Source organism: Balaenoptera acutorostrata, chromosome 4, assembly GCF_949987535.1.
Source record: "Balaenoptera acutorostrata chromosome 4, mBalAcu1.1, whole genome shotgun sequence".
Lineage (NCBI taxonomy): Eukaryota > Metazoa > Chordata > Mammalia > Artiodactyla > Balaenopteridae > Balaenoptera > Balaenoptera acutorostrata.
This window is the reverse complement of record NC_080067.1, coordinates 140,332,253-140,346,152: the sequence shown is the minus strand read 5'-3', so window position 1 is coordinate 140,346,152 and position 13,900 is coordinate 140,332,253. Positions and strand designations below refer to the sequence as shown.

The 13,900-nt window shown below is 40.0% G+C and overlaps 2 protein-coding genes across 3 annotated transcripts in view; one reads left to right on the top strand and one right to left on the bottom strand.

Moving 5' to 3' along the window:
- Positions 1-1,828, top strand: part of TMEM50B (transmembrane protein 50B) — a 36,764-nt gene extending 34,936 nt beyond the window's left edge. For both annotated transcript variants that reach the window (XM_057546183.1, XM_057546184.1), the window contains one exon: positions 381-1,828. In XM_057546183.1, coding sequence (XP_057402166.1) covers positions 381-426 — 46 coding nt within the window. In that variant the 3' untranslated portion in view covers positions 427-1,828. The remainder of the gene's footprint in view (positions 1-380) is intronic.
- The window catches only part of IFNGR2 (interferon gamma receptor 2), a 54,536-nt gene that overhangs the window by 3,570 nt on the left and 37,066 nt on the right, over positions 1-13,900 (bottom strand). The gene's annotated exons all lie outside the window — the stretch shown is intronic.

Below are 13,900 nucleotides of genomic sequence, written 5' to 3'. Positions count from 1 at the left end.
AGTAATTATTTGTTAACTGAACGAAGAATTTCAACATGGTCTGTTAGGATGCTTCAGTGTTTGTAGCTCAGACATTGTAGGATCGTAGAGATGTGAGTGGCCCTAATGCCGGCTACTATGAGAAATGCCCCCTTTCCTTACAGGTGACCTATCTAGTAACTTCAGGCTTTAAGAAAAGATATTCAGTTAAGCTCAACCATCAAGGTCAACAAACTGGTTTATAAAACAAGCAAATTCAGACCAACACCACCACAATCTTTAATTTTAGAAATTGATACAAAGGGATCAGTGAGGTACCCATCAAAGCATATTTAGAAAATAAATTCTCTTTTGAGTTTCTATGTGATTTTACCTCATGATTTATTTTAATATCTTTCTAGCACTCTGATCTATAAATTTGGAAGAACTGAAGAGCTATGGACCTGAGATCACTTCTCACATGACATTTTCCTTTTGTTATATTCTATTTGTAGATAAGTTTTTATCTCTCAATATAATTTACACATTGCCAAATGGAATAGATTGTACATTAAATGTTTTGTTTCTTTACACTTTTATGCTCTGAGTTTTGAAATAGTTTTATGAAATTTCTGTCCTTTTTTTTTCATTGAATAGATTGTTAATATGTACATAGTATAAGACTATATAGATGAGATGATCTGTGTCGGTTTTTTTATTCTTGAAGACTTAAAGCTTAATCTGTTCCCTGAGCCAGGGTTGTATCATCATCTAATTGTAGAGTTAACTACTTTGTCTCAGTATCTCTAATTTTCAAAATGTGCAAAAAATACAGCTCCATATATCTGAAATAAGCACTGAGCCATTAAAAAAGGTATATCAGCAAGTTGTAATTTATTTTGGCTTAAAAATGAGATTTTTTTTTAAAGGAAAAATGTTTGTTCTTATGTATAAAGTGGACTTTTATATGAAGATTTTTTAAAATGCCTGAAGGACTAGTTTGAAAGCCTCTTTTAAAAACAATTCCTCTCATATGACTTTATTTGAGAAGGGTTAATACATGATCAGATAAGCTAAGTTTTATATGGTTGATGTAAAAAGACTGTAAGGCAGCTCAGCAACATGCTTCTTACAAAAGCAGCTTAAATGGTTCTCTTTTGACAGCCTACTATTATCTGACATTGCAAAATTCTATATCAAGCAAGTTTGAGACAACTGCAGCTTAAAAGCATGAACCATATAACAAAAAGTGGAATAATTAGTTTCAAGATAAAACACTTCTTCCCAAAGGGGATTATTATGACCTAGTGAAAAATTAGGCGTTTCATCCACTCAGTTACTGACTGCAAGTCTCTTTTTGCTCTAGCTCTCAAGCGTTAGGTGAACTCTTCTTGCAGAATACATCTTTAACCTGAAAGTTCTTACTCCAGTCAGAAACTTCTTTTGCTGAGTTTGAAATACTGTATTTGCACTGAGTGTATTCCCGTGAGAGATTTCAGAGGGATAGTTGGGTCTTTATTTCTACTTTTGCTTTCCTTTGTTATACAGGTTTTGTGTTGCACTTTTTTCCTCCAGGGGGATTTTTCTAGAGCCGTTTGTTGTAAGACAGAATAATATCAGTGGTATTGTATGCAGCTTCTAATATAAGCCTTGTTTTGCTTAATGTCTCTCCTCTCTGAGGATCTCCTGTGCACAGAGTATGAAGCAGTTGTGGAATGCTGTGCCTTTGTCTAGATACCATCTTGTTTAATTACTTCTTTCTTTGTTGTTTTTTCCTCAAAAAAACTGTGTCTTGCTGCCAACAAATTTTAAGACTGATTACTTGTTTCCACTCCCTTCTAACCTCTTGAAATAAATATTACTTCTCACACATTCTAGTATTGTTAAATCTGTTGGAGAAAATGAACTATAAAACTGGGTTGGCTGTTCATTTTGCAGTTATTCAAGTGGACCTGGTCAAAGAAGCAGTTTCCCTTTATAAAATAAAGAGAAATATATATATATATATATTTTTTTGGGGGGTGGAGCATGCCATGCGGCTTGTGGGATCCTAGCTCCCTGACCAGGGATCGAACCTGGTCCCTCGGCAGTGAAAGCACGGAGTCCTAACCACTGGACCAGCAGGAAATTCCCAGGAGAACTATATTATACTCAGATTTGTGAAATGCTAATGTGAAGGCTAATGAAGGCCGTCCAGAAGGCCTAGTGGCTGTTTTTTCTATTTTTGACTCTGTCACGAATTTGTTTTTTAATTGTGAGCAAATCACTTAATTTCCCTGTTTGTTTCCTCATTAAAAAAAAAAAAGATAATGTTAGTATCCACTCCTATCAGACGTAAGTTAGAATAGAGTCCTTTGTAATCATTTAAAGATACATGTGATTCCCTTAATATAAAGGTCTCCTGGGGCAGAGTCAAGATGGCGGTGTGGGAAGATGCTGAGTTAGCATCTCCCCACAACTAGGGTGCCTACTGGCCTCTGGTGGGGGACGCTGATGCCCAAGGAGATGGGAGGGACCCCCAAGTGAACCGATAGGACGTGGGGGGACAGAAGGGGGAGGAGAAGTGGAGGCCAGACAGGATCCATTATTGTGTTGTTCATCTCTGTTTGTTTGTTCTTAAGTTCTTCTAGATCTTTGCTAAACATTTCTTGTATTTTCTCAGTCCACGCTTCCATTCTATTTCCAAGATTCTGGATCATCTTTACTATCATTACTCTGAATTCTTTTTCAGGTTGATTGCCTATTTCCTCTTCATTTATTTGGTCTTGTAGGTTTTTACCTTGCTCCTTCATCTGTGGCACTTTTTTTTGCCATCTCAATTTTTTTGAGGAGTTCAGGGGAGGTAGGGAGAGGTAGGCAGGAGGGACCCTCTGGGAGGAGTGGAGGGCATTTGCCCCACCCACTTGGGCCCTGGGAGCCCGCTGAGCTCCCAGGCCAGTCCCCTGCCCTCCAAAGCCCCCTCCACTTCCCTGCCACATTTGTCCTGGGGGCATAGGAAGGAGGCTGAGGGGAGTTAAGGAGAGGCAGGGGGGAGGGGCCCTCCAGGAGGAGCAGGAGAGGAGCAGAGGGCAATTGCCCCGCCCACTCAGGCCCAGAAAGCTTGCTGGGCTCCCAGGTGAGGGCCCCCGCCATCTGAGACCAGGGGTGGGGGGCACACCTGGGCCCCTTCTGTTCCCTGAGCCTAAGCCCACCCCCCCAGCCCCCAGGGCCTTTTCCAGCCCTGTGGGTCCTGAGCATTGGCCCCACCCACCACCCAAACCTCGCCCTTGCTTACGCCCCGCCCTCCACAGCCAAGGCCTTTTCCCCCGTTTTTTTTTCTTTTCCCTCCTCTTTTTTCCTATTGTAGTACTGATATACCTTCCAGTTGTTGATTCATCTATATTTTTATTTTTATATTCTTCCTAAAATATCTGTTAGTTTCCTAGTCTATTTTATTTTTTACTTCGTTTTCTTTTTGCTGCCCCAGGTGGCTTGTGGGATCTTGGTTCACGAGCCCAGGGTCAGGCCTAAGCTCCTGCAGTGGGAGCTCCGAGTCCAAACCACTGGACTAACAGAGAACCTCAGGCCCGAGGGAATATTCATCAGAGTGCAGTCTCATGGAGTTCCTCATCTCAGCACCAAGACCCAGCTCTACCCAATAGCCTACAAACCCCAGTGTTGGAAGCCTCAGGCCAAACAACCAGTAAGACAGGAACACAATCCCACACATTAAAAAAAAATTGAGATGGCAAAAAAAAGTGCCACAGATGAAGGAGCAAGGTAAAAACCTACAAGACCAAATAAATGAAGAGGAAATAGGCAATCAACCTGAAAAAGAATTCAGAGTAATGATAGTAAAGATGATCCAGAATCTTGGAAATAGAATGGAAGTGTGGATTGAGAAAATACAAGAAATGTTTAGCAAAGATCTAGAAGAACTTAAGAACAAACAAACAGATGAACAACACAATAACTGAAATGAAAAATACACTAGAAGGAATCAATAACAGAATAATGGAGGCAGAACGAATAAGTGAGCTGGAAGACAAAATGGTGGAAATAACTGCTGAGGAGCAAAGTAAAGAAAAAAGAATGAAAAGAATTGAAGACAATCTCAGAGACCTCTGGGACAACACTAAATGCACCAACATTTGAATTATAGGGGTCCCAGAAGAAGAAGAGAAAAAGAAAGGGTCTGAGAAAATATTTAAAGAGATTATAGTGGAAAACTTCCCTAATATGGGTAAGGAAATACTCACCCAAGTCCAGGAAGCACAGAGAGTCCCATACAGGATAAGCCCCAAGAAAAACACACCAAGACACATATTAATCAAACTAACAAAAATTAAATTCAAAGAAAATATATTAAAAGCAGCAAGGGAGGGCTTCCCTGGTGGTGCAGTGGTTGAGAATCTGCCTGCCAATGCAGGGGACACGGGTTCAAGACCTGGTCTGGGAAGATCCCACATGCCGCGGAGCAACTGGGCCCGTAAGCCACAACTACTGAGCCTGCGCGTCTGGAGCCTGTGCTCTGCAACAAGAGAGGCCGCGATAGTGAGAGGCCCACGCACCACGATGAAGAGTGGCCCCCACTCGCCGCAACTAGAGAAAGCCCTCGCACTGAAACGAAGACCCAACACAGCAAAAATAAATAAATAAATAAATTTATAAAAGCAGCAAGGGAAAAACAAAAAATAACATACAAAGGAATCCCCATAAGGTTATCAGCTGATTTTTCAGTGGAAACTCTGCAGGCCAGAAGGGAGTGGCAGGATATACTTAAAGTGATGAAAGAGAAAAACCTACAACCAAGAGTATTCTACCCAGCAAGGATCTCATTCAGATTCAACAGAGAAGTCAAAAGCTTTTCAAACAAAAGCTAAGAGAATTCAGCACCACCAAACCAGCTTTACAACAAATGCTAAAGAAACTTCTCTAAGTGGGAAACACAAGAGAAGAAAAAGACCCACAAAAACAAACCCAAAACAATTAAGAAAATGGTAATAGGAACATACATATTGATAATAACTTTGAATGTAAATGGATTAAATGCCCCAACCAAAAGGCACAGACTGGCTGAATGGATACAAAAACAAGACCCATATATATGCTGTCTACAAGAGACCCACTTTAGACCTAGGGACACATACAGACTGAAGGTGAAGGGACGGAAAAAGATATTCCATGAAAATGGAAATAAAAAGAAAGCTGGAGTAGCAATACTTGTATCAGATAAAATAGACTTTAAAATAAAGACTGTTACAAGAGATAAGGAAGGACACTACATAATGATCAAAGGATCAATCCAAGAAGAAGATATAACAATTATAAATGTTTATGCACCCAACATAGGAGCACCTCAATACATAAGGCAAATGCTAACAACCATGAAAGGAGAAATTGACAGTAACACAATCATAGTAGGGGACTTTAACATCCACTTACACCAATAGATCATCCAAACAAAAAATAAATAAGGAGACACAAGCTTTAAATGACACAATAGACCAGATAGATCTAATTGATATTTGTAGAACATTCCACCCAAAAGTGGCAGAATACACTTTCTTCTCAAGTGCACATGGAACATTCTCCAGGATAGATCATATCTTGGGTCACAAATCAAGCCTCGGAAAATTTAAGAAAATTGAAATCATATCAAACATCTTTTCTGACCACAATGCTATGAGATTGGAAATCAATAACAGGAAAAAAACTGTAAAAAACACAATACATGAAGGCTAAACAGTGCACTACTAAATAACCAAGAGATCACTGAAGAAATCAAAGAAGAAATTAAAAAATACATAGAAACAAATGACAATGAAAACACGATGACCCAAAACCTATGGGAGGCAGCAAAAGCAGTTCTAAGAGGGAAGTTTATAGCAATTCAATCTCACCTCAAGAAACAAGAAAAATCTCAAATAAACAATCTAACTCTACACCTAGAGAAAGAAAAACAAAGAAAACCCAAAGTCATTAGAAGGAAAGAAATCATAAAGATCAGAGCAGAAATAAATGAAATAGAAATGAAGAAAACAGTAGCAAAGATTAATAAAACTAAAAGCTGGTTCTTTGAGAAGATAAACAAAATTGATAAACCCTTAGCCAGGCTCATCAAGAAAAAAAGGGAGAGGATGCAAATCAATAAAATTAGAAATGAAAAAGAAATCACAACTGACACTGCAGAAATACAACAGATTATAAGAGACTACTACAAACAACTATATGTCAATAAAATGGACAACCACGAAGAAATGGACAAATTCTTGGAAAGGTAAAATTTTCCGAGGCTGAACCAGGAAGAATTAGAAAATATAAACAGACCTATCACAAGTAATGAAATTGAAACCATAATTAAAAATCTTCCAACAAACAAAAGTCCAGGACCAGATGGTTTCACAGGCGAATTCTATCAAATATTTAGAGAAGAGCTAACACCAATCCTTCTCAAACTCTTCCAAAAAATTGCAGAGGGAGAAACACTCCCAAATTCATTCTATGAAGCCACCATCACCCTGATACCAAAACCAGAAAAAGATATAACAAAAAAAGAAAATTATAGACCAATACCACTGCTGAACATAGATGCAAAAATCCTGAACAAAATCCTGAACTAGCAAACAGAATCCAACAGCACATTAAAAGGATCATACACCATGATCTAGTGGGATTTATCCCCGGGATGCAAGGATTCTTCAGTATACTCAAATCAATCAATGTGATACACCACAGTAACAAATTAAGGAATAAAAACCATATGATCATCTCAATAGATGCAGAAAAAGCTTTTGACAAAACTCAACACCCATTTATGATAAAAACTCTCCAGAAAATGGGCATAGAGGGAACCTACCTCAACATAATAAAGGCCATATATGACAAACCCACAGCAAGCATCATACTCAATGGCAAAAAACTGAAAGCATTTCCTCTGAGATCAGGAACAAGACAAGGATGTCCACTCTCACCACTCATATTCAACATAGTTTTGGAAGTCCTAGCCATGGCAATCAGAGAAGAAACAGAAATAAAAGGAATATAGATTGGAAGAGAAGTAGTAAAACTGTCATTATTTGCTGATGATGTGATACTATACATAGAAAATCCTAAAGATGCCACCAGAAAACTACTAGAACTAATCAATGAATTTGGTAAGGTTGCAGGATACAAGATCAATGCACAGAAATCTCTGGCATTCCTATACACCAACAATGAAAAATCAGAAATAGAAATTAAGGAAACACTCCCATTTACCATTGGAACAAAAAGAATAACATACCTAGGAATAAACCTGCCTAAGGAGGTAAAAGACTTGTACTCAGAAAACTATAAAACACTGATGAAAGAAATCAAAGATGACATAAACAGATGGAGAAATATACAATGTTCTTGGATTGGAAGAATCAATATTGTGAAAATGACTATACTGCCCAAAGCAATCTACAGATTCAATGTAATCCCTATCAAACTACCAATGGCATTCTTCACAGAATTAGAACAAAAAATCTTTCAATTAGTATGGAAACACAAAATACCCCGAATAGCCAAAGCAATCTTGAGAAAGAAAAATGGAGTTGGAGGAATCAGGCTCCCCGACTTCAAACAATACCACAAAGCTACAGTAATCGAGACAATATGGTACTGGCACAAAAACAGAAATACAGATCAATGGTATAGTATAGAATGCCCAGAGATAAACCCATGCACATATGGGCACCTAATTTACGACAAAAGAGGCAAGAACATACAATGGAGAAAAGACAGCCTCTTCAATAAGTGGTGCTGGGAAAACAGGACAGCTACATGTAAAAGAATGAAATTAGAACACTACCTAACACCACACACAAAAATAAACTCCAAATGGATTAGACTTAAATGTAAGACCAGACACTATAAAACTTTTAGAGGAAAACATAGGAAAAACACTCTGACGTAAACCACAGCAAGATCTTTTTTGACCCACCTCCTAGAGTAACAGAAATAAAACCAAAAATAAACAAATGGGACGTAATTAAACTTAAAAGCTTTTGCACAACAAAGGAGACCATAAACAAGACAAAAGGACAGCCTTCAGAATGGGAGAAAATATTTGCAAATGAAACAACAGACAAAGGATTAATCTCCAAAATATACAAACAGATCATGGAGCTCAATATCAAAAGAACAAACAATCCAGTTAAAAAATGGGCAGAAGACCTAAATAGATATTTCACCAAGGAAGACATACAGGTGGCCAAGAGACATATGAAAAGATGCTCAACATCACTAATTATTAGAGAAATGCAAATCAAAACTACCATGAGGTATCACCACACGCTGATCAGAATGGCCATTATCAAAAAAGCTAGAAACAATAAATGCTGGAGAGTGCGTGGTGAAAAGGGAACCCTCTTGCCCTGTTGGTGGGAATGTAAATTGATACAGCCACTGTGGAGAACAGAATGGAAGTTCCTTAAAAAACTAAAAATAGAACTACCATATGACCCAGCAATCCCACTACTGGGCATATACCCGGAGAAAACCATAATTCAAAAAGAGACATGCACCACAATGTTCATTGCAGCACTATTTACAATAGCCAGGTCATGGAACCAACCTAAGTGTCCATCAACAGATGAATGGATAAAGAAGATGTGGCACATTTATACAATGGAATATTACTCAGCCATAAAAAGCAACAAAATTGAGTTATTTGTAGTGAGGTGGATGGACCTAGAGTCTGTCATACAGAGTGAAGTAAGTCAGAAAGAGAAAAACAAATACCGTATGCTAACGCATATATATGGAATCTTAAAAAAAAAAAAAGGTACTGATGAACCTAGTTGCAGGGCAGGAATAAAGAGGTAGACATAGAGAATGGACTTGATGACATGAGGTGGGAGGGCGAGGCTGGGGTAAAGTGAGAGTAGCATTGACATATACACTACCGAATGTAAAATAGTTGGCTGGTGGGAAGCAGCACCATAGCACAGGGAGATCTGCTCTGTGCTTTGCGATGACCTAGAGGGGTGGGATAGTGAGGGTGGGAGGGAGGCTCAAGAGGCAGGGGATATGGGGACATGTGTATGCATATGGCTGATTCGCTTTGTTGTGCAACAGAAACTAACAAACACGGTATTGTGAAGCAATTATACTCCAATAAAGATGTATTAAAAAAAAACAAAAACAAAACAAGAAACCCCCCCAAACTACAAAGGATATTATTGGAACAATTGGAGACACTTGAATATAACTGTGTATTGGATAACTAGTAAAAAAAAAAAAAACCTTGTTTACTATAGTTGATTCATAAGCTTGAGCTCAAAGCAGCACTATAACTTACGCCCGAAGGAAGCTTCTAACTCATGCATTTTTTCCGTAAGGCCCATTCCAGTCTTGGGGGTCATTTTACACAGTGAAATCAGTAACAAGACATAAAAATGTGAAAAACGTGGCACAAAATAGCCTGTGGAAAGGACACATTACAGCATGAGAGCTGAAACAAGAAGGCAGAGCTTCATCTCGTTCCACCTCAGCTGGGAATCTGTGGGTCAGGCGACCTCAATTACCACTCGAAGCATGTCCGAAAATGACCAGGGCATGCCATGAGTATTGACTTGGGAGTTACAAATAAATGTTTTATCGAGTAAGTGAACTTGCAAATAATGAAGTTTGACCACAGTTTATAAAGAACTCTGATTGACCTTATCTTCCTTCAGCATAGCATTTTTTCATCATCTTTCCTATCATGGTCCATCATTTCTTTCCTCATTTAATACTCTGCCACCAGCTAAATCTTCCCACTGGAGGGCCGTATTTCATCATGTCATTTTTCTGCTCAATGCTGATTGCTAACTTGTATCGAGAACTTTCTATGTGCTGTGTATTGTCTCATTCCATCCTCACAATTGGAGGTAGGAACTTTTATCTGGAGAGGTGAAGTGACTTGCCCATGGATCGGGATCACAGCTCAGGCCCTTTCTTCCTGAGGGCGAAGTCCTGCTCTTCTCACAGCCAGCATTTCCCGAGCAGCCCTAGAACCTTGGTGTTGCTTTAGGAAAAAGTGCGCGCTGGTCAGAGAACCTTGGGAGACCCTCGGCTGAACTAGGTTAAAACATTTTTATTTCCTGTAAAGTTTTTTTCTTAGAGCTTTTTATACACTATGTCTTGTATGTTTTTAGGAAGGAAGTGTCAGTTCTGTGGTGTTTTCCATCCTTGAGTCCTGGAAATTTATCTCCTGGAACATGTTGAGAAATAAAATTTGGGGAAACTGCTGCTCTGGTGACTTTAGAAGAATAGATAGAATGCAGGGAATTAAAAGGAGAGGGAAACTTAGGTGTGGATGTTGTGATCTTGGGAAAAGCCAGTGGCCAGCCTGACACGCAGAATAGGAAAGATGAGGATGGAGAGAGGAGGAAGAGTATTTCCAGTTGCATTGTTACTGGAGATTTCTGGTGTTGGAGCTGGGATTCTTGGGGGACTATAAATTTAGGTTGATTTGCTTTTCCCTAATTCTGCCACTGCCGTTTATTAGCTATGTGACCCCAAGGCTGTTTGTCTTTCTGTAAGTGTGGTTTGAGAATTAACATGAGGGAATGCCTCGTGGTGCCTGGAAACAGTAAGTGATCAATAAAGCCAGGTCCTTCTTTCCCTGGTGGCTTTGCCTGCAGTGGTTTTTCCTTCCTCATTTGTTGGCTTTTTGGCCTTTTGTCACAAGGTGGCGTGCCACCTTAAAAAGAATCTGGAGTCGGTTGGTTTTTGTTTTGAACCTGCCAGTACTTTTTTTTTTTTTGTAGCAGATTTAACACAGCTTAAGTCATTTTACATCGGGTTTTAATTTTTTTTTTAAGTTTTTAATTTTTAAAAATTTATTTTGTTTTATTTTATTTTTGGGGGGGATATGCCCTTTATTGAGCTTATCCACCGGAGTGGAAATAATGTCAGTACAAAACCCAATGTTTGTTACTGTAACTTCTAAACAGAAAATCTGTTCCTGGACAGCTTTTTTTTTTTTTTTTTTTTTTTAATTTATTTTTGGCTGTGTTGGGTCTTCGTTTCTGTGCGAGGGCTTTCTCTAGTTGCGGCGAGCGGGGGCCACTCTTCATCGCGGTGCGCGGTCCTCTCACTATCGCAGCCTCTCGTTGCGGAGCACAAGCTCCAGACGCGCAGGCTCAGTAATTGTGGCTCACGGGCCTAGTTGCTCCGCGGCATGTGGGATCTTCCCAGACCAGGGCTCGAACCCGTGTCCCCTGCATTGGGAGGCAGATTCTCAACCACTGCGCCACCAGGGAAGCCCCTGTTACTGTAACTTCTACATCACAATTAAAATCCAAACGGTTTTTTAAAAACAGTCATCTCAATCAAAACCCACTACTTCAGAATCAATAGCTTCTTTGAAGCCACAGTAACACTTAAATATGGTTAAGACTAGAATGCAGAAATTTGGTTGGTTGGAAAGCGAATTAAACTTCCAACTTTCTCAAACAGAATTACAAAAAGGCAAAATTGTGTTTTTCACAGAGGTACAGTCCACTGGAATCACCAACACTGGACAGCTGTTAGAGTATTCGGAGTCCTGAGATAATAAGGAATCCAGGCATCCTTTAGACAGTCTTCTGTTGTCCTTTCTTCCCAGAGATTTGTGGATGTGTGGAATGACACCACCACCAGCAATTGTAGTCTTGATGAGAGAGTCCAACTCTTTTTTAAAAAATTTATTTATTTTATTGATTTATTTTTGTGGCTGTGTTGGGTCTTCGTTGCTGCGCGTGGGCTTTCTCTAGTTGTGGTGAGCAGGGGCTACTCTTCGTTGCAGTGCGTGGGCTTCTCATTGTCGTGGCTTCTCTTGTTGTGGAGCATGGGCTCTAGGCGCGCGGGCTTCAGTAGTTGTGGCACGTGGGCTCAGTAGTTGTGGCTCGCGAGCTCTAGAGCTCAGGCTCAGTAGTTGTGGCCCACGGGCTTAGTTGCTCCGCGGCATGTGGGATCTTCCCAGACCAGGGCTCGAACCTGTGTCCCCTGCATTGGCAGGTGGATTCTTAGCCACTGTGCCACCAGGGAAGCCCATGACTAGGTATTTTTGAAGAATGCAGACCAGCTGTTGTGTAGAATGCCCCTCAAGTTTGGTTTGTCTGATGTCCCATCAGGAGTAGATTCTGGTTATACAGTTTGGGCAGGAATAACACAGAGGTTATGTTTTCAGGACATCAAAGCCAGCACACATCTGTCCCAGTACTGGTGATTTTAACTTTGCCTGCCTTGATGCTCAAGGTGGTGCCCACCAGGTATCATCTTCACTGTAAAGTAGCTATTTTTCTCCTTTATAATTATTAAAGTACCCTGTGGGGAGAGAGACTGATTAATAAGTCAAACAGAACATGTTCGTTGTACGTTTTACTAACAGCAGTATGTAGACTTGAACTAAAGTGGCCCTGTGATATGACAGAGGATATATACAATTTGTGTGTAACAAATTATAATCTTTACATATATAAATGCTTCTTGTCTGGTTGAAGAAAAACCCAGATGTGGGGGGAGAGGGGGAGTATATAACCTCATCCTGAAATCTGCCTGTTTTCAGTCTCTTCCATCCCAGTGTCTTTTGGACCAGAGCACTGAGCTTTCATTTTATACAAAATTTGTGACATTATTTCATCAGATTTTATTTAATTTATTTATTTTGGCTGCGCTGTGTGGCTTGTGGGATCTTAGTTCCCCGACCAGCGATCGAACCAGTGCCCCCTGCAGGGGAAGCTCGGAGTCCTAACCACTGGACTGCCAGGGAATTCCCATTATTTCATTATAAAAAGGAATATTCTCTAGAAAATCGCTGGAAAACATAGAGTAAAAAGAAATTCATGTTACCATCTAAAGTCTACTAGTGGCTTTTTGGTGTATAATAAGTTTTAAAACTGATTTTGCAAGTTAGCATGGAAACCTTACCATTAATTTTTTTTTTTTCTTACCATTAATTTTGACAGGTTTTCATGAGGAAATTCTAAGTCTCAAAGGAACCAAATACATTTGTATTCTCTGTATGTAAATGGCACCCCTGGGGTTGTGCAGTACACAACCTATACAAACGTACACATGGCCCTGACTATTGGTGCTGTGTTCATCTTTTAGTTGTAGCATGGGGCTGGCCACTTGAGAAGTGTTTTGGGTAGCTGGAGTTACACACAGTCATACTAAGGTTCACAGCAACACTTCAGAAAGGAGCTAGTCAAGAAGCATATCGGTTTAATTGATTAATTGAATTTTATGCCAGGCCCTTTACTTGCCCATTGGCAAGGGCCTCAGAGTCCTATCTGGACTCATCAGCTCTTGGAGGGCTTAGGCCTTCTCTCATGCTCTCAACTACAAAAAGTACACTTATTATCTACAGGGACGATATCAAATAGTTCTATTCACTTGAATGTAAAAATGAAACAAGTCCAATCCATATTTATTATAAATTGTTATTCACGGCACTATTTAATTACAATGGAGAAGTAGTTAATGTCTTTTGCAAGTGATTATGTTTTAACTAGGGGTATGTATGTAAAGAAACCCTGGGGGTCTGCCTCCCCCCTTTTTTTAATAAATGGGGGGCCTGGAGAAGCCACTCCTGCCTGTATTTCATTATTGGGATGAAATTTTAGGTGGCATCTCAGTCTTCCTAGAGTGTCGGCGAATGGCACTGACCAGATCCCTCCCCTGAGCCAAGTGCTGCTCCAAGTATCCACTCTGACCAGCTTCTGTGCCCTCCCGAGGCAGCTGGCCATCTTCCCTCCCCACAAACCGGAAGCAAGGAGGAAGAGGTCACTTTTACTGTATCCCCATCAGAGAGCTGTTGCTTCTTAGGAGAGCCTGTGAGCACATTGAGGTGCAGGAGGTCTGACTGCTGCACGGGAAGATGCCTGTGTGGATTCGTACTCTCACCAAACAGTTGGGACGGTTTAGGATGTTCTCGCCTAAAATACAGGCTTTCGGGCATAAAGCA